Genomic DNA, 20,262 nt, shown 5'->3' with positions numbered 1-20,262 from the left:
AGCTTCCAAATACTTCAGTCTCTCTTTAAAGATTATACCTTCACCCATAAGCATTTTTCAGAAGTCTAGGGCTTACTACTGCCCTTTCAGGAGACAAACTGTTGTTTTCTTCCGTTGCTAGAAAACAGAGGCCACGAGTGTTCCCACTTACCACTTGTTTCTGGCTGCTACTCTGAATTCAAACTGGTGTAAAGTCTGTCCTGAACTACCATGGAATCCAGTATCCAAATTTCCAGCAGGGAGAGGAGAGTCTGATCTCTGTTCTTGCCTTTCATCCCTGGACCCATGCTGCTTTGTTTTTCTGGACTGTTATAATGGAGTCTTTCCCTTAGATGGTTGCCTTTTCTAAGGAATTGCTTATGTTCCCTCTACTGTTTTGTTCTCCAAATGACAACAGAGGAAACTCAGATCAGTCTCACTTCCCTTCACTAACGTATATGGAAACTGCCATTTCACAAGAAGTTGCATGTCTCTGAGCTTGAAATGCTGAGTGCCTTTCCTCCCATAAGAGTGGAGAAGACTTGAGAAGTAAAGGGCTTCAGAAACAGTATTGAAAGATAATGGCAATACCTAGATATGATTGAACTAAGCATTCTCATTTGGATATTGTGACTTGACTGAGTTCTCCCACACACAGCATCTACTTCCCCTCTCCCTTCCCCAAGATGCACTCAAACCTCTGTTTTAAAAGTAATCTCTTTTCAAAATGGAGAAATAGAGTTCTTCTCCTGTAAAAAGCGAAGTCAATTCCAGAACGGAAAATATTCTCAGGCTTCCAGGACAGTAATAAATTACAGCCGTCTAAAAATAACTGTTTTCTAACAAAATTTCATGTTAGTGAGTTATGCTTTACAATTTATTTTTCCTATGACATAGTTCAGTTACATCTTGGCATAATTCTGTTACACATTTATTTTTCTAGACCCAAACTCAGAATTCTTTTCTTACAGGGTTACCCAGTATACTCCTTACCAACCTGAGGTCTCCCAGGGCAGGCTGGAGAGCCTGCTAAATTACCAGACTATGGTGTGCGATATCACAGGAATGGATGTGGCTAACGCATCTTTGCTGGATGAGGGGACAGCTGCTGCAGAAGCCATGCAATTATGTCACAGGTACTATGTTTAGATGTATGGTTAAATCACAGCAGGAAGGGATTTTGGAGTTTGAAAGGCATCTCTCCTGTGTAGGCATGGATAGGTGAGTGGGTTGAAGTTGAGTGTGGCCTTTTCAAAGCCATTTGGTGATCTGTGAGCGGATCACTAAACAACTATAACCCATGTTATTAAGCCCCCAGAGAAGTTCCCAGTGTTGATGTGAATGTTTAACTCAGACACCTAAGCCTTAAGAAACCTAAGGACCTAGAGACCAGGGGAAAGTCTAGAGCAAGAAAGACTTACCCTTGGTGGAGGAGGGTCAGGTTAGAGAATACTTAAGCAAACCAGGCATACACCAGTCTGTAGGCCATGATGTGATGCACCCATGAGTGCTGAGGGAGCCTCCTGATGTCATTGCGAGGCCACTCTTGATTATCTCTGGACAATCATGGCGACTGGGAGAGGTGCCTCAGCACTGGAGGAAAGCAAATGTCACTCCTGTCTTCAGGAAGGGCAGGAATGAGGATGCAGGGAAGTACCAGCTGGTCAGCCTCACCTCGATCCCTCGAAGATGATGGAACAACTGCTAGTCCTGGAAACCATTTCGAGGCATGTGAAGGACAAGAAGGTGATCAGAAGTCACCAGCATGGATTCACACAGGGGAGGTCATGCTTAACCAACCTGATAACTTTCTACAATTAATACAGCTGGCTTGGTTAGATGAGGGGAGAGCAGTGGGTATCGTCTACCTTGACAGTCCCCTGTAAATCCTCACCGAGAAGCTGAAGAAGTATGGGCTGGATGAGGCAAGGGTGAGGTGGATTGAAAACTGGCTGAATGGCTGGGCCCAGAGCGTGGTGATCAGTGACATGAAGTCTAGTTGGAGGCCAGTTATAAATGGTGTACCCCAGGGGCAACACTGAGTCCAATTAATGATCTGGATGATGAGGCAGAGTGTATCCTCAGCAAGCTTGCTGATGATGCAAAACTGGGAGGAGCAGCTGATACACTAGGAGGGTTGTGCTCACATCCAGAGGGACCTTGACAGGCTGGAGAAATGGGCTGACAGGAACCTCGTGAAGTTCAACAAGGGGAAGTGCAAAGTCCTGCACCTGGGGTGGAACAACCCCAGGCATATGGGGTACATGCTGGGGGCTGGCAGGCTGGAAAGCAGCTTTGCAGAAAAGGACTTTGGGTGTCCTGGGGGACACCACATTGAACACGAGCCAGCAATGTGCTCTGGTGGCAAAGAAGGCGAATGGTATCCTCGGCTGCATTAGGAGAAGTGTTGCCAACAGGACAATGGAGGTGATCCTTGCCCTCTCCTCGGCACTGGTGAGGCCACACCTGGAGTGCTGTGTCCAGTTCTGGGCTCCCCACTACAAAAGAGACATGGACCTACTGGAGAGGGTCTAGTTGCCCTGCCCATGGTACTAGCCCAGACACACACCTGCTCCAGCTGATACCACCATAGACACATGGGCCCCTGTGGCTGAGGTGCTGCTCCAGTTGCTGGCACTGAATTCCAGTCACTCCAGTCACTCCAATTGCTGCACCATGGACGTGTGGATCCTCCATGGTCTGACTGCAGTTGCTGGCACCCAGATAGCCATATACACCCACCCCCCACACACCCCCAGAATACGGAGTCCCCTTACCCATGAAAAGAATCATAAAGGAATTTAACAAGAAGAGAGAACAGACTGCACTAGTTGGGTGCAAGTGCATCAACCAGCAAGTGCTTATGTATGACTGGCCCTGTTTACCCCCTTACCCCTCTATTTTCTTACACTTGTTCCTCCCAGAGTCACTTAGCTGTATCCCTTTTCTCCTAAACATCTCATAACAAGCCCTTGCAATCCCAAAATGCTCTTCTCCTGCATCCCATAATGTCCCCTCAGGGGCAGCCCAGACAGTGTGTCTGTCTGGGTTAATTAGTTAATTAGAGTTCCCACCTGCCTTGGGGCCTCTGTTCTCCTCTGTGCTCATGGAGATGGGTGGCTGATGGGCTGGTATCTCCTGTGATGGGCCTGGGAGCAGCAGGGACAGGGTGTTATTTGGGATCCCCCACCTGCCATTGCCTCTCTGTGGGGGTGCAGAGGAGCTTCTATCACATAACCTAACAGTCTGTGGCACGAATTTCTTGCATCCGTGAACACTGAAGATGTGAATTGTTTTTTTCCAGTAGTGGGTAAAAGGAGCTTTAAAAACCATTGAACTACGTCAGTCCTAAGTTGCTAAAAGTAAAACTGTTACTGGTATATCCAAATTTACTTTCAGGGATCTGTATTGTAGGGGCATTTGAAAGGGATCTGCAAATCAAATGAAATCGGAGATGATTGAAGGTCACTGTAGGACTGTGTATCAGGAAGGTGACTACACAGCAGAGACTGTGTTATAACTATTCAGTTGTTCAAAGCATCAGTCTGACATAAAATCAAGTTTACCAGAGAAAACTAGGCAATTGTCTTAGTCTCTGTTTTACTGCTTTGATGGCTCATGTTTGGTTATCCAGGGCAACACTGAAAATCTTTATTAAAGACCACAGTTGTATTCCTTTAAGAGTATGTGTGTGTGGAGGCATTCCTGCAGCTTCTTAAATTGGCTCCTTGTTCTGTTTCATAATCTGTTCTAATTTTTGTGACATATGAATCTCATTTGAGTGTCTGAAATGAACTTTCTTATTTTAAATGGACCGGAACCTTCATTCAATCTTATGCTTAATTTGGTTATGATAACCAAAATTTATAACTGCCTTTTAACTTAGGAAAACTCAGATTTAGAAACCAATTAATCTTATTTCCATGGAAAACAATATATTCTTGATACGTAACCCATCTTTTTTTCCTTTTAACAGGCACAACAAAAGAAGGAAGTTCTACGTAGATGCTCGATGCCACCCTCAAACTATAGCAGTGGTCCAAACTAGAGCAAAGTAATGTTTTTCTCTGTTTTCCACGATATCTTTTCACTTAAATTGAATCATTTTTAATCTGTGCCTCTTCACCATATACCTAACATTTTTGGAATATAGGATTATGATTTCTTTGCAAAATAGAAGCAGAAATCTGTTAACATTTGGCATTGCTTCTACTTTTCCATTCAAATACAACTGCAAAGTAATTAAAGATGTTTAAAAAGAGACTAATCAGATAAAAAGAAAATATTTAATTTTCCCTTAAGTTGTTTGCACAAATATGTACATTTGGTTATTGAATTCAGTCTGGTCATTTTTTTTAACTAGGAAATGAATTACCCTAGATAGCAAAACTTCTCTTTTAATGAAAGCTAAATCCATTTTAAGTTTAAGTTTAAAGTAGCCATCTTCTAAAAATATTACTTGGTTCTCAAAGTTAAACATGCTAAAGCAGCAAAATGTTGATATCAAATAGCTTATGCATCCTCTGCTCTGCTTTGATCCATATTTCTGATGATGATATCGAATGCAATTATTCTTCAGTACTATATACTGTGACATGAAACTTTCTCAATGTTTAGCTCTGCAAAGCAGGTTCAACTCCTTGTATGTTAAAGAAAAAAGTCATATATAAGTCCATGAAAACATCATATTAAGTATCATTCCAAGGCAGGCAGTGGTTTGAATATGTTGTCTTCTGCATGTTTTTGTTTTCCAGTTATACAGGTGTTATTACTGAGCTCAAATTACCCCATGAGATGGATTTCAGTGGAAAGGATGTCAGTGGAGTATTATTTCAGTATCCGGACACTGAAGGAAAGGTGGAAGACTTCTCTGAACTTGTTGAAAGAGCTCATCAGAACGGGGTAAAGTAAATTTTATTGGTCTCACAGATTTCAATCTGATGCATCAAACATGTTACATGCGATACCATCTAAAGTATTACCCTTCAGCTCCGTGCAATTGATAACCATTACAACCATTACATCCATTGCACCTCAGCTCTGTGCAAGTGATGTGGAACTGTTTGAAGCTATATCTTGTTCAAACTTAGCTCCCATGCAAACACCGTTCCTTCAGAAAAGAGGCTGACTGCTCTGTGCACTTCTGTTCTCAGACTCTTGCCTGCTGCGCTTCTGATCTTCTGGCTCTCTGTATTCTGAAGCCTCCTGGAGAGTTTGGGGTAGATGTTGTCCTGGGTAATTCCCAGAGATTTGGCGTGCCGCTCTGCTACGGGGGACCCCACGCGGCATTCTTTGCTGTCAAGGAAAATCTAGTGAGAATGATGCCGGGCAGAATGGTGGGCGTTACAAGGTAAGGGCTCCCTTCACCATTAGTGTCTTCAGGGAAAATCGAAATAAAACACATTATGACCATTTTGTGCAGCCTTTATGAATTAAGAGCTGACCATGGTGTTGTACCGAACACCTTTTTTCTTGAAAACTGGGAGAATAAAAGTTGCCTTAAATTTTTAGGAAGCAAGCTTAAAGAATTGCATTTGTGTGGAATGAAGCTGTGAACTGTCTATAGTGCTTACTGCAATGTGGGATTAAAAGGTAACCGAAACAGCAGAGAGAATTAATTGTGATGGCATGAGGCTTTGCAAGCTAACTTATTCTGCTTATTCTGTACTGTTATACCTTTTTCTCTGACATCCAGTCATTAAAAACATAAATGGGAAGAAATAGAAAATTCAGTGAAGCTCCCAAATAATCAAGAAGGAACTTAATCTAGTTCAAATTTTAGTCAAGCTTAAACAAAGCAGAGAAATAGTGTGCAAAAACTTACCTCTAATTCTTGTTATTGGTGACATATTTTGAAATTTGACAAGATGTCTAACTGGGAATAGTAGAAATACAAAGTAACTGTAACTGGAAAGACTGCATATCTTTGGCACAGAAGCTATTCAGAAGTACTTCAGTAACCAAAATAACTAATGACATTTAACAGTTATCAATAAGATTAGAAATATTTCATTTGTTTAGTAATATTCCTTCAAATATATTTTCAATCATCTTGCTTATTCTAAGGGTATCCTTAGGCTTTACTTATAGTTCTGAAATCTGATCGCCAATTCAGATTTTGATCAGAATTCTGGTACTATTTTTTACAAAAGAACAGTAATTCTATTTATCAAGTTCATGGTGCTGCTACTCTGTGACTACACCTAGTTTAATATTTTAATATCTACTTTCATCTTTCTGCATCTCAGGAAAGTAGTAAAAGAAAACGTTAAAATGGAAAAAGCTACGGTACTTTCTCAATGTAGCTTTCTGCCATGGATTTTTTTTTAAGTTTTTGGTCACAGAATCACAGAATGATTGAGGTTGGAAGGGATCTCTGGAGGTCATCTGGTCCAACATCCCTGCTCAAGCAGGGTGACCTACAGCCAGTTGCCCAGGACCGTGTCCAGATGTCTTTCGAAGATCTCCAAGGAAGGAGACACCACAGTTTCTCTGGGCAACCTGTGCCAGTGCTCAGGCACCCTCACAGTGAAAAAGTGTTTCCTCATGTTCAGGAGGAACCTCTTGTGTTTCAGTTTGTGCCCGTTACCTCTGGTCCTGTCACTGGGCACTGCTGATAAAAGCCTGGCTCCATCCTCTTTGCATCCTCCCTTCAGGTATTTATATACATTGATGAGGTCCTCCCTGAGCCTTCTCTTCTCCAGGCTGAACTGTCCCAGCTCTCTCAGCGTTTCCTCATAGGAGATATGGCCTAGTCCTTTCAACATCTTTGTGGCCCTTCACTGGACTCTCTCCAGTACTTCCATATCTCTCTTGTTCTGAGGAGCCCAGAACTGGACGCAGCACTCCAGGTGTGGCCTCACCAGTGCTGAGGAGAGGGCAGGGATCACCTCCCTTGACTTGTTGGCACCTCCTTTGCCTAATGCAGCCCGGGATACCATTTGCCTTTGCTGCATGGGCATATTGCTGGCTCATGTTCAACTTGGTGTCCCCCAGGATCCCCAGGGTCTTTTCTGGCAAGCTGCTTTCCAGCTATGTGGCCCCCAGCCTGTACTGGTGCATGGGGTTCTTCACCAGGTGTAGCACTTTGCACTTCCCCTTATTGAACTTCATGAGGTTCCTGTCAGCCCATTTCTCCAGCCTGTCAAGGTCCCTCTGGATGGACTGATGATAAACTAAGCTGTATAGTTAAAATCCCCAAACAATTGCTAGAGTAAAAGTTATTTAAATATCATACAACTGGTGTGCAAGTACTTGAGGCAAGTAGTCTAGCTATTCAAACCCCCATGTATGTGTGTGTGTATATATATATATGTGTGTACGTAGTTTGTCTGTTTCTTTTTGTGGCTGTTCTGAAAGCTTTTATAGTTTTAAAGGATATTAGATTGGCTCTTACCTCTCCACTTTTAACATGTTAGGAACCCTACAAAAGGACCTCTTAAAGCATGGACTGGCCAGAGCCCTTTCAGTTATCTCATACAACCTTGTTGGACAGGTTATTTTTATACATAAACTCAACATGCTCTTACTTGACATCATTAGAAAAGATGCTGCCTTCTCAGTGTTTGTTCAAATTAAGTTCAGGGTTACTATTGAGTTAAAACAGTTGCAATAATCTGTGGCATTTTAAGGCAAATACCAAGTTTTGGTGTAGTATGCTTAGAAAACTCACTGTGTGCTCTACCTGACTGGACTCATTTGCCAGCCATGATGTAAATAGAAATCTAGAGACTTTAGTCTCACTCTGTTTGATATCGTAGCTGTCCTGACTTATGCTTTATTCTCTCCAGCACCTTTCTGTCTCTGAGGATAGATAACTAGTTTCAGGTTAGCATGTGTAGAGCCCAATGCCTTAAATTACTGTAATTTTAAAGTAACAGAAGCAACATTTTTGCTTGTGACTTAGAGATGCAAATGGAAAGGAAGTGTACCGACTTGCTTTGCAAACACGAGAGCAGCATATCAGGAGGGATAAAGCTACCAGCAACATCTGCACAGCACAGGTAACTTGTCATGCTTTATTCTCAGCGGTAGAAAGGAACAAGTTAAACCATAAAATTATAGTCCTGACATCAGAGTGATTTGAGTTAGCTTTACTTTTGAGAGTTTTTACTAGAAAAATTAAGAACATTGAAATACTCTGGTGTCTGTGCATTTGTTTTGAGTCCTTTGAAAAATGGAACCCTGCTTGAAAAGAGGGTATTAATATCTGTTTCCTTTAATAAAGACTTTAGCCCTGAATTCATGCAATGTCATGAGTCCATCTGTCTCATAGGGTGAACACCACTGAGTAGTGCTGTGTTTGTTATGAATGAGACAGATTTCTTATTAAAACAGAAGGGAATTCTAATGATCTGAAATTGCGCGCTCAAGGCAAAAAACCATCAATTTTAAAATTCTAAAACTACTTTTCAAATTTTCACAACTTATATTTTTGTCTATGTGATTTGATGCAAAAATATTGCATTGCCAAATAGCTATCTTTACAGGAAAATACCATGATTAAGTAAGTAATTATCCAAAATAGTTATCTTCAGCATGCCTCCACAGACCTTCAGCCAGACAAAGTTTGTAATTTTTTCTGCTCCTATCAATGCTTTGCTCATGTTCTTAATGTTGTGCCAGATTTTGAGGAGGGATTATTAATATTAAAATGAACTTAATTACTTAGTATTCATGAGATATTCCATACATGTTTTGTACCAGTCCTAAACAATGAGTTTCCTGTGGGACTAGCTTTACCTGAGAGTCTTCAAACATCTTTGTTGCAGTAGTTGAATTTAAGTTCATGTTAATTGCTGACACACTTACATTTCAAAGGGCATTGAATTCATTATCAGTGCTTACAGTTTCATAAAAGTATTTTGCCTTTCCCACCTTTTATTTTGTAGGCAACACGTAATCAAGTATAACATCAGCTAAGGATATGTGGTTATCCCTGGGTGCTAAAGAAACTTTCCGCTAAACTAACATGAAGTAATCTTTGATGATGATGATGATGATGATGATGATAATAATAATAATAATAATAATGTAAACTATATTTGGATCCTAGGCTCTTCTGGCTAACATGGCAGCCATGTTTGGAGTATACCATGGGTCTGATGGATTAAGGCATATTGCAAGACGGGTGCACAATGCTACTCTAATCTTGGCTGAAGGTGAGTATTTAATGTTTGCAAAAATTGTTCTTAAATCCTTACACTTTCTCAAGTCCTTATACCTTCTTAAATAATACATCTTCTTAAATAAACTTACGGGGTTTTTTGCCAGCTGATGTGTGTTGTGTTGACTCTAGAGAGAACATTTTAATACAAAATTCATAGCTAATGTTTTTGTGTACTTCTCATAATGACATCCAAGTATTAGGTATGTGTGTGATATGAGCTTGCAAGCATTACTTCTGTTTCCTTGGGAAACTAACAGAAGTCTACACAGCGAGTTTCTAGATGAGATTCAAATGCTGTTTTCCAGCTGCAAGCTCTGTACTTCACTTACTGGACCATGCTAGTTTACACACAAGAATCTGCACAGAGTATTAATAACATAGCAAAAAAAAGTAATAAATGAGATTAAAAAAATAGGAACATTTCAGCTAAGTTGGGTGGAGTATCATGCCTGCTATAAACACTGAAATCCCAAAGGTTAACAGCTGACCGAAAGCACAGAATCTGTAGCAGAAAACAATGATTGCAGCTGGACTATGTGGTCTGGTAGGTTTTTTTCACTGGCATGACTATCATTGCTGTCAGAAGGAGCTATGCAGAACTGGAATGCTGGGAATTGAGGAATAACTGCCGCAATTATCCATGCTTTATTTGCCAGCTTAGCTGGAAGACCTTTTGCTGCTGTGAAAAGCACTAAGACTCTAAACTTTGTTATGGCAAGCTCCATGACAATTAATATCCATTTATATAACAAAATTCTTTTTTACAGTCTTGTGATTTTGTCCTTATTGTATTCATATACCAGTTCTGCTACTGTATGTATTACAAATTTGATGTATCAGAATAATCTTCCCTAGACTCAATCTGCATTATTAATTAGGTCTGAATCTAATTTAGATGCATTTCATGTGTAGTGACATTTCACTAAAAAGCTGGTGATTTTGCTGCTCTGTACACAAGCAGAATATTTTGCTGTATTACGTAAAAGCATTTACTTACGAGATTTATAGTGTTGTTATGTAAGTAGTGTGTAAGCAAGCAATACAGTATGCAGCTAATAGAATTAACTTAATGTTTTTTGTAGGTCTCAGGCGAGCTGGTCATAAACTACATCATGATCTGTTCTTTGATACCTTGACGATCACGTGTGGATGCTCAGTGAAAGAGGTTTTGGACAGGGCAGCTCTTAGAAAGATAAATTTTCGGATTTATAGTGATGGCAGAGTAAGCAACTCCGTAAACCATTCAGAAATTTTGTAGCATGACTTTTTCTGCATTAAGTTTCTAGTCATTACATGTGCTAAACAGAAAAAAATTATTTAAGACTTTTTGTAGTTTGCTCAGATACATCAGTCAACTATAAAAATAATATAACGAGTGAAGTTGTTAAGTGATGTACTGAACATCCAGAAATAATAATTTTATTTTTGTTTTATGCCTACTTAAAAAGATTATCTAATTGTTTCATGTTAAATATGCCACTAAGGGCTAGAGTGTAGAGACTGTAAAACCTAATGATGAAATGCAAAGTGACTTCCAGAATTCGGGTCCTGTGGCAGTGTTTAAAGACGGATTGAAATCGAAACCACATTTTGGTAGGCACTAAAGACTTTTGGCAAAGTCTAATATGGTCTGTGAAATGGGATGAGGGGAAGGGGCAGTTTGGCAAAATGGGCAGTTTTCTTATTAAATGGAAAACACTTAGAAACATCAGAAGTCAGGTCACAAGTCTTGAAGCTTGTGAGCCATCTGGTTTGGATGGTTTGGCAGGGGAAAGGTAGGAATTGGAAAATTTTATATAAATAAATTTATGTATCTATTTCATAAAATGAAGTGATATTTACATATTGTTGAGTAGGTTGATTTTTTCTTTTTTTTTTTCCTCCTGTGTTTCTGGAATATTTTTTCTTGACCAGAACAAATATACTATGCCTCTGGAATTAAGAGCTTTGAGTAATTACTGTTGCTTTTATCCATAGCTTGGAGTATCACTTGATGAAACTGTAAATGAGAAAGACCTAGATGACATATTATGGATTTTTGGTTGCGAGTCTTCCGCTGTAAGTAGACAATAGATCATATGGATTAAATTATCTGAATGTTTCAGAAGTTTAGTGAAAAACAAAACTGCTCTTGGGACAGTGGGTGTCTGTATTGATGACCATCTGTTAAATACTGAGAATTTCAGGTCCTCTATTAAAGAAAGAGGCAGTATGAGGTAACAATGATTTATGTAACCGAGTAGTGCCATTTTTTGATTGTGACACTTAGTCCTTTCGGTCAGCTTGGACACCTTGCGTTTAGGCTGTTACTTGTTTTGTGAGGGCTAGGACGTGTTGGTCAATTATTTCTCTCCCACTGGAATTTTTGTTGCGTGTCATTAGTAATTAGCAGCAATACTTCCACGACGAGGACTACTGAGACATCTGTACCCAGTTTTAATATAATGCTGTTGTCATGCTAGATATATACAGGTATGTATGCTAATAAAGTTTTTTTTTTACCTAAAGAGCTGATTAAATCTTGAGGTAAGCTGGTAGTATAAGCTAGTTCTGATGGAAATTGACTGTGAAAAGAGGAATTTCTGTGCAAGTATTTGACTCCATGTTTCTTTGTGTCAAAGGAGCTAATTGCTGAGGGTATGGGCGAGGAAACCAAAGGCATCCTTAGCACCCCATTTAAGAGAACTTCCAAATTCTTGACACATCAGGTTTTCAACAGGTTTGTGAAATTGCTGTATATCTGATATTTTAATGGAATCTGAAAGTATCTCCTTTCAAAAGTGGTACTGGAGTCAGTTGAGAACAGTTGTGTAGCTGTATTCACACAGTCACTTGTTACTTTGAAATAATCTATTTAGTAGCATTTTTAGATATCTTTCACATTTTAAATGAGCAAAGCAATACTCATGGTCACATGGGGGATGTGTTTTTCCATTAATCTGCTACATTGTACAAGCTATTATTTGAGGATGTAGTATCAGCAGACTTACTAGAGCCCTTATATTCCGTATTTACTGATCGCATTTCTGAATGAATGATAATAGGCATTTTTCATCCACATTGCTATTAGCAAGCATAAAGTACTGATTTGGAAAGAAGTACCTAGTAGATATTAAAAATTATCCTCAGTCTTAATTATTTTTTTATGGCTTTTCCTATGTTAGAGCACAGATCAACCAGCTGGTATAGCTAATCTGCTTGCTTTAACACCACATTTTGTGTTCTCCAGCTATCACTCTGAGACAAATATCGTGCGGTACATGAAAAGATTAGAAAACAAAGATATTTCCCTTGTTCACAGCATGATTCCTTTGGTAGGTATTTACCAAACAGAGAAAAAATTAGGTACTTACATACATATTTATATATTTCAATAAATACTGACAAATGTGTTTGTATTTTTAGGGGTCCTGCACAATGAAGCTGAATAGTTCATCTGAACTTACAGTAAGTTGCAATAATACTGTCTTACTTGAGACCCACATGAGAAAACTATCTAGCCAGTGGCATTGTAGAGGAGTAAAGACTGGTTTTGGTCTAGTACTCCAGCTGAGGAGGCAGTTTCAGAAGTAGCTAAAGTCATCAGCTCCCTTTTCTGCTATGAAGAAAGCTCCAAAAAGCACAGTGGGAGTGCAAAAACAGCAGGCCCGTGAGTGGCTTTGGAGACTCCATTCTGAAAAGAAACTGAAAATAATTTTTGGAATTAGGTATCACAGTCCTGTTCCCTCATGCAGTGTTGCAGTACCTAACTTCTATCTGCTTTACAAATCTTACAGTCAAATCCTCAGAAACATGGAAGGAGTCAGGTGGCACTGGCAATTCATGCTTCTTTCAATAGCAGTTTGTTATTCCTTAGGATAGCACTCCTTTTCCCCAGGTGAGGAGCTGGAGTCCCTGGATATCTTCATTTTTCTAGTTGGGAGCAAATGAAGCAGAGCCTTAGCCAGGCTGTTTGGGTACCAAATAACTTTTTGACTGAATGAGATTTCTCTGCTCTCTCCCTATTTGCTTCTTGCATTGATCTTTCACTAGGTTTCCTTTGTCCCCTTTCTCTCACTGCCTTTTCTATGTCTTCTCCCTTCACTGTTTTCTGTCTTGTGTATTCCCTTCTAATTACAATGGATAGCAACAAAACTGTGCGAAACAAACTGAGTGTTATGTACTATTCCACACGACTCCTCTCTGTTTGCCCTGTGATCCCACAGCTTTAGATAAGTGTAGGTGACCTAGAAGGCAAAACTTAAGGATTTTTAATCATCTCCTAAATGTTAAAAAAAAAGATACTGGAAATCATAGAACCATAGAATATTTTCGGTTGGAAAAGACCTTCAAGATCATCGAGTCCAACTGTTAACCTAGCATTGCCAAGTCCACCATGTCCCTAACCACCACATCTACATGCCTTTTAAATACCTCCAGGGATGGTGACTCAACCACTTCCCTGGGCAACCTGTTCCAATGCTTGATAACCCTTTCAGTGAAGTAAAATTTCCTAATATCCAGTCTAAACCTCCCCTGGCGCAACTTGAGGCCGTTTCCTCTTGTCCTATCACTTGTTACCTGGGAGAAGAGACCGACCCCCACCTCGCTACAACCTCCTTTCAGGTAGTTGTAGAGAGCGATGAGGTCTCCCCTCAGCCTCCTTTTCTCCAGGCTAAACAACCCCAGTTCCCTCAGCCACTCCTCATCAGACTTGTGCTCCAGACCCTTCACCTGCTTCATTGCCCTTCTCTGGACACGCTCCAGCACCTCAATGTCTCTCTTGTAGTGAGGGGCCCAAAACTGAACACAGTATTCGAGGTGCGGCCTCACCAGTGCTGAGTACAGGGGCATGATCACTTCCCTAGTCCTGCTGGCCACACTATTTCTGATACAAGCCAGGATGCCATTGGCCTTCTTGGCTACCTGGTCACACTGCTGGCTCATATTCAGCCAGCTGTTGACCAACACCCCCAGGTCCTTCTCTGCTGGGCAGCTTTCCAGCCACTCTTCCCCAAGCCTGTAGCGTTGCATGGGGTTGTTGTGGCCCAAGTGCAGGACCCAACACTTGGCCTTGTTGAACCTCATACAATTGGCCTGGGCCCATGGATCCAGCCTGTCCAGGTCCCTCTGTAGAGCCTTCCTACCCTCAAGCAGATCAATGCTCCCACCCAACTTCCTGTCATCTGCAAACTCACTGAGGGTGCATTCGATCCCCTCATCCAGATCATTGATAAAGATATTAAACAGATCTGGTCCCAACACAGAGCCCTGGGGAACACCGCTTGTGACCGGCTGCCAACTGGATTTAACTCCATTCACCACAACTCTTTGGGCCTGGCCATCCAGCCAGTTTTTTACCCAGCAAAGAGTACATCCGTCCAAGCCATGAGCAGCCAGTTTCTCCAGGAGAATGCTGTGGGAAATGGTGTCAAAGGCTTTACTAAATTCCAGGTACTAACATCCACAGCCTTTCCCTCACCCATGAAGCGGGTCACCTTGTCGTAGAAGGAGATCAGGTTAGCCAAGCAGGACCTGCCTTTCATCAGGACCTGCCCATGCTGACTGGGCCTGAGCCCCTGGTTGACCTGTATGTGCCACGTGATGGCACTCAAGATGAGCTGCTCTGTAACCTTCCCTGGCACCGAGGTTAGACTGATGGGCCTGTAGTTCCCTGGATCCTCCTTCCAGCCTGTCCTGTAGATGGGCATCACATTTGCTAATCTCCAGTCACCTGGGACCTCCCTCATTAGCCAGGACAAGATGGATAAATGATGGAACAGCATTTATCAGGACAACAGGATAAAGGATGGAAAGTGGCTTGGTGAACACTTCCGCCTGCTCCTTCAGTACCCTTGGGTGGATCCCATCTGGCCCCATAGACTTGTGTGTGTCTAAGTGATGTAGCAGGTCACTAACCATTTCCCCTTGGATTATGGGGGCTCCATTCTGCTCCCTGTCCCTGTCTTCCAGCTCAGGGGGCTGGGTACCCAGAGAACAACTGGTCTTACTGTTAAAGACTGAGGCAAAGAAGGCATTAAGTACCTCAGCCTTTTCCTCATCCTTTGTCACTATGTTTCCCCCCCGGCATCCAATAAAGGATGGAGATTCTCCTTAGGCCTCCTTTTGTTGCTAATGTATTTACAGAAACATTTTTACTGTCTTTTACAGCAGTAGCCAGATTAAGTTCTAGTTGGGCTTTGGCCCTTCTAATTTTCTCCCTGCATAACCTCACAACATTATTGTAGTCCTCCTGAGTTGCCTGCTCCTTCTTCCAAAGGTCATAAACTCTCCAAAGCTCTCTGTTCAGCCAGGCTGCATCCTGGGAACTTGGGAACTTGACTTGCTGCACAAGAAACGTTTGATTTTTATTTGGGCACAGGGCAGCTTCTTTCCTTCATAGAGTTTAACAACAAACAGAGTTGTCTGCAGGATTTTTGCACATGCTTTTTTTTTTTTTCTTTTTTTAATAGCCTATTTCATGGAAAGAATTTGCCAACATCCACCCTTTTGTGCCCCTGGAGCAAGCTCAAGGGTATCAGCAGCTTTTCAAGGATTTAGAGAAGGACCTCTGTGAGATTACTGGCTATGACAAAATCTCCTTCCAACCAAACAGGTAGGAAATTTTTTCTGAACATTTGCTCCTTAACATGATTCCAAAAACTTACCTCTAAAGAAAATGTGCAAGCCAAAGAAGTTTCTAAAATTAAATTTGACAAAGAGAAGCCTTGAATAAAAGGTTATGAAAACAAGATTTGTTTTTTCAAAACTGCAGAACCTTATTTTGTCTCATCTCTTCTAAAAGTTTAATGATTTGGTCTTTTCTGTTCTTTTAATCTTTTTCCCCATGTTTTCTTCTCTATGAAGGCTGGTTTCTCCACCATTGCTTGCTTAAAATAGTGATGTTACTGATATCCTCCTATGACCTAAATTAAAGATTTGAAATAGGAATAAGCTGTATGAACTGGCAACTATATAATTGTTGAAACTGATATTTGATGCACTAGGTAATACTAGGTTTAACTGAAGAATGCCTAGGATCTGCATGCTCACTGAAATAGAGCTGAATGAGTACTGCTGCAGCCTGTTTATGTCTGTTAGTAGTTTTGATACAAAAAGAGCAGCAAGGACTTACTCTGCACTTAGGATGTCACTGAAAGAGTTCACGGTGTACACTTTACGATGCATTTCAGTATTAGTTTGCCTCTCTGTCATCAAGCATATAGTTCCCTGCTAGCTGCAGAAATGGGGATCAGTTCAGTCACTAAAAGGATTTAACATCATAGTGTGAGCACGTAAAATGACATAACTTTTTTTATCTACTGTTTGCAAAAGAGTTGTTATTTAATGCTTGTCCATTTGTAATTTAATCCATGGAATGTGCTTCTTTTAATTTGCTGACACTTGCCTAAAGCCATTGAGAAGGATTAGGGCTGGACAATTTTGAAGTTTCAGTAGAGAGCTGGCACTTTCTGGTTTGTGTGCTTGTGTAACAGGGTTTGTGTTCCTCTTGCAGTGGAGCCCAAGGAGAGTACGCAGGTTTGGCTGCAATCAAAGCTTATTTAAATGCAAAAGGAGAACGTCATAGAACTGTAAGTGTCAACACTTGTGTGAGGAAGAGCTTTGGGTGGGAAGTGGAGAAAGGAGAGTTGGTTCAGCAGCTGGGACTCACCTAGAGAGAAACTAGGTTGTGTATCCTCATCTGTGACAAGCTTTCAGTATTCCCTGCTTCCCTCATGGATCATGGGTACCAACTTAAAAGTCTTTCTTTACAGACAGTGGGAATGAGGAAGGGGGACTCCCTCAAAGGGTGGTTGTACTGGGTCTGGCTGGGATGGAGTTAATTAACTTTCTCCATAGCAGCCCATATGGTGCTGTTTTTGGAGTTGTCTAAAGTAGTGTTGATAACACAGGGATGTCTTTGCTATTGCTGAACAGTGCTTGCACAGTGTCAGTGCTTTCTCTCTTTCCCACTCTGCCCTGCCCCGCCCCCATCCCTCCCCAAGGAGTAGGCTGGGGTAGGCAAGAGGTTGGGAGAGACACAGCCAGGACAGCTGACCCAAACTGACCAAAGGGATGTTTTATGCCTTATAATGGCATGCTCAGCAATAAAAGCTCAGGGAAAGGAGGGCAAAGCAGGGAAGGTCATGGTTATGGCATTTTTCTTCCCAAGCAACCATTACATATGCTGAGGCCCAGCAAGTGGCTGGACATCTTCCTGAGCTCCAGGAAGTGGCTGGACATCTGCCTGGCCATGGGAAGTAATGAATGAATTTCTCTTCTTGCTTTGCTTGTGCACACGGCTTTTGTTTTCCCTATTAAACTGTCATTCTCTCAGTCCATGAGTCTTCTCACCTTACTTCTATTTTCTCCTTGTCCTGTGGGAGACAGGAGCAAGTGAGCAGCTGTGTGGGTGTTTGGCCATTCACCAGGTCAACCCATCACAGTCCTTTTTAGCACCCAGCATGGGGCTTGAGGTAATGACAGTTTTGATCTGAGCATGTTAATTTGTTAATTGGCAGGCTCCTGTGTGGTCTTGCTTGCTTTACTGTGTATTAGAGTCTAGGGCTTTTTATGGCTGCTTTCAGCTCTTGCTGCTTGCGGTGCTGCTTATCAATGTATTTCGCTGTGCTTGGAAACATTTTGATAAAAGCAATGACCGTATGCCTGGTATGGCATACAGCCCTGGCTGTGATGCTGTTCCTGTGCTGCATGAGCTATCTTGCAGAGACAACAAGGGATTACACCTCCCTCTTCTCCTCTGGGCTTGATGTGTTCAGCTCTGTTGCATGGGCTCCTGAGTTTTTTGTACATCCTTACGTAAGATTTTTGATCCTATTATCTAACATTGTTGGCTTGTTGTTGGGTGTGTGGAGCCTGGTTTGATCCTGGTGTAAAAGTAAACAACTTGTTGAGTTGACAGAGAAACGTGCCCCGAGGCAGTTGATCCCTGGGTGACGGGGTGTGTAGGAGGGTTTGGGCAGGTGCCTAGGGCTGTTATCACGTCCTGTAACCTGGAATTTTATACCTGAACAGGCACGCAGTCCCATTCAGTTGGCACACCACTTGATGGAAGGGTGTCTTGCCTACCCCAGTGAGATCCAGCAGCTCCTAGCACTGTTCTGGGGCTTGGCCTGTGCCTGTTGGGCCTTTGTGTAGCACTGTCACAGCAGCAGAGGAAAGTGGGCCTCTGCTTCTAAGGACACGATGGTTGAGACAGGGACCCAAACCTCACTCATAGTGATTGCCCCAGTAGTAAAAAGGAAGCACTGGCAGTGGAGGTCAACAGGACTGTACCATCAGTTAGTAAAGGAGGAGGAGGAGGAAGGGTTTGATCAGGAAGCCAGTCCTTTGGCACGGAAACATAAGGAGGAGGTGATAGAAGTCATCCAAGAGGCAGAAACTACCCCATCCCTAACCCTGAGCAAGCACCAAGATATGCAGAAAAATTACAGCTGCCAGCCAGGCAAGCATGTTGCTGCCTGGTTGCTCAAATGCTGGGATGCTGGAGGGGATAGTCAGGAATTGAGGGCACAAAGCCCAGCAGCTGGGATCCCTTGCTAAGCACCAGGGAATGAACAAAGAAATCAGAAGAGAATTTACAATCTGCAGCCTCTGGAGGTGGTTCCTGTTGAGTGTGAGGTGTGCTCTCAAGGGTGATCTTGTCAATTACTGAGGCAATTGAACGCCTGCTGAGGAAAATGTTCAGTATTTAAGAGAATTAGCAGTGGTGGAGGTGGTCTCCAGTGACCTGGACAACAAACAGATCTCCACAGATCTGCATGACATCCAGTACACATGGGCCATGTAGAGGAGGTCTGTGGAAAATAGACCAGTGTCATACGCCAACTCACTGGTGATGATGGACTGGCCGTATCTTGAGATACCAACTGTGGAGAGACTGTCTTGCCAGTTCCAGGGTGTTTCAAAGAGAATCCCTCCGCTTCTTATCCCCACAGGCAGTGTCTTGGCTGTCAGGGGTGCCCTGTGGTTCCCTCCCCCTGCCAGAGGGAAAGGGAGCCCCAGGTGCACACCCATGGCACCCTCTGGTTCTTCCTGCATGGCTTGGGGAGGACACGAGGAAAAGGGACAGTGCACTCAGTCAAAGCTAGAAGCCCATGTACCTGAACTGCAGGGGAAGACAGCCACTAAGAAGGGACCAACCAAGAGGGCTGCCACACCAGTTGCTGCCAAGACAGTGGAAGGCAACCAGCAGTCCCCCAGACACAGAGTAAGGGCTGAAAATGCCTCTCATCCTGAGTTTCGTGAAGGGACTTCTGGTCTGACACCACAGGAGTCAGAGAGTGAATACTACAACCAGGAGTAAAGGGTCCTTGCTTCTGGCTAGGTGGAGGAAAGGGATAACAAAGTTTAATGGACTGTATGGATTCAGTGGCCTGCCACATCAGATCCACGGGGGTATAAGGCTTTGGGGGATACTGGTACACAGTGTACCATAATGCCATCAGGGTAGGAGGGGACGGGACACATCTGGATTTGTGGAGTGACAGGGGGATGCCAACAGTTGTCTGTGCTGGAGGCTGAGGTGAGCCTAACAGGAGACAAATGGCAGAAGCATCCTATTGTGTTGGCCTGGAGTCTCCACGTATCCTTGGCTCGGAGTCTCCATGTATCCTCCATAGACTACCTCAGGTGATGGTATTTCAAGGACCCAAGAAGGTACTGGTGGGCCTTTGGTGTGGCCACAATGGACACAGAGAAGATTAAACAACTGTCTACCTTGCCTGGCCTTTCCATTGTAGGGTTGCTGCATGACAAAGAAGAGCAGGTGCTGGTTCCTACCATGATGGTGCACCAGTGGCAGTATCGCACCAACCGAGACTCCCTGGTTACCATCCGTAAGTTGATTCACCTACTGGAGAGCCAAGGAGTGATAAGCAAGACTTAATAACCCTTAAATAGTCCCATAAAGCCAGTGCAAAAGTCTGACAGAGGGTGGAGGTTAACAGTGGACTATCATGGCCTGAATGAAGTGATGCCACCATTGAGTGCTGCCATGTGGGACAACCTAGAACTCCAATATGAACAGGATTCAGAGGTGGCCAAGCAGTATGCCACAACTGATATTGCCAAAGCATTTTCCTTTATTCCTTTGGCAGCAGAGTGCAGGCCAC

General features: G+C 42.5%; 1 protein-coding gene across 1 annotated transcript in view; it reads left to right on the top strand.

Moving 5' to 3' along the window:
• GLDC (glycine decarboxylase) overlaps positions 1 to 20,262 on the top strand; it is a 47,997-nt gene that overhangs the window by 12,596 nt on the left and 15,139 nt on the right. The window contains exons 4-16 of the mRNA XM_072860075.1: positions 951 to 1,115; positions 3,956 to 4,033; positions 4,734 to 4,881; positions 5,133 to 5,329; positions 7,886 to 7,982; positions 9,035 to 9,140; positions 10,231 to 10,370; positions 11,126 to 11,206; positions 11,770 to 11,867; positions 12,378 to 12,462; positions 12,554 to 12,595; positions 15,601 to 15,743; positions 16,644 to 16,719. Coding sequence (XP_072716176.1) covers positions 951 to 1,115; positions 3,956 to 4,033; positions 4,734 to 4,881; positions 5,133 to 5,329; positions 7,886 to 7,982; positions 9,035 to 9,140; positions 10,231 to 10,370; positions 11,126 to 11,206; positions 11,770 to 11,867; positions 12,378 to 12,462; positions 12,554 to 12,595; positions 15,601 to 15,743; positions 16,644 to 16,719 — 1,456 coding nt within the window. The remainder of the gene's footprint in view (positions 1 to 950; positions 1,116 to 3,955; positions 4,034 to 4,733; positions 4,882 to 5,132; positions 5,330 to 7,885; positions 7,983 to 9,034; positions 9,141 to 10,230; positions 10,371 to 11,125; positions 11,207 to 11,769; positions 11,868 to 12,377; positions 12,463 to 12,553; positions 12,596 to 15,600; positions 15,744 to 16,643; positions 16,720 to 20,262) is intronic.

This window comes from Ciconia boyciana, chromosome 4 (genome assembly GCF_034638445.1).
Source record: "Ciconia boyciana chromosome 4, ASM3463844v1, whole genome shotgun sequence".
In the NCBI taxonomy this organism is placed as follows: domain Eukaryota; kingdom Metazoa; phylum Chordata; class Aves; order Ciconiiformes; family Ciconiidae; genus Ciconia; species Ciconia boyciana.
The sequence above is the reverse complement of the archived record's forward strand: the minus strand, read 5'-3'. Positions and strand labels throughout refer to the sequence as shown.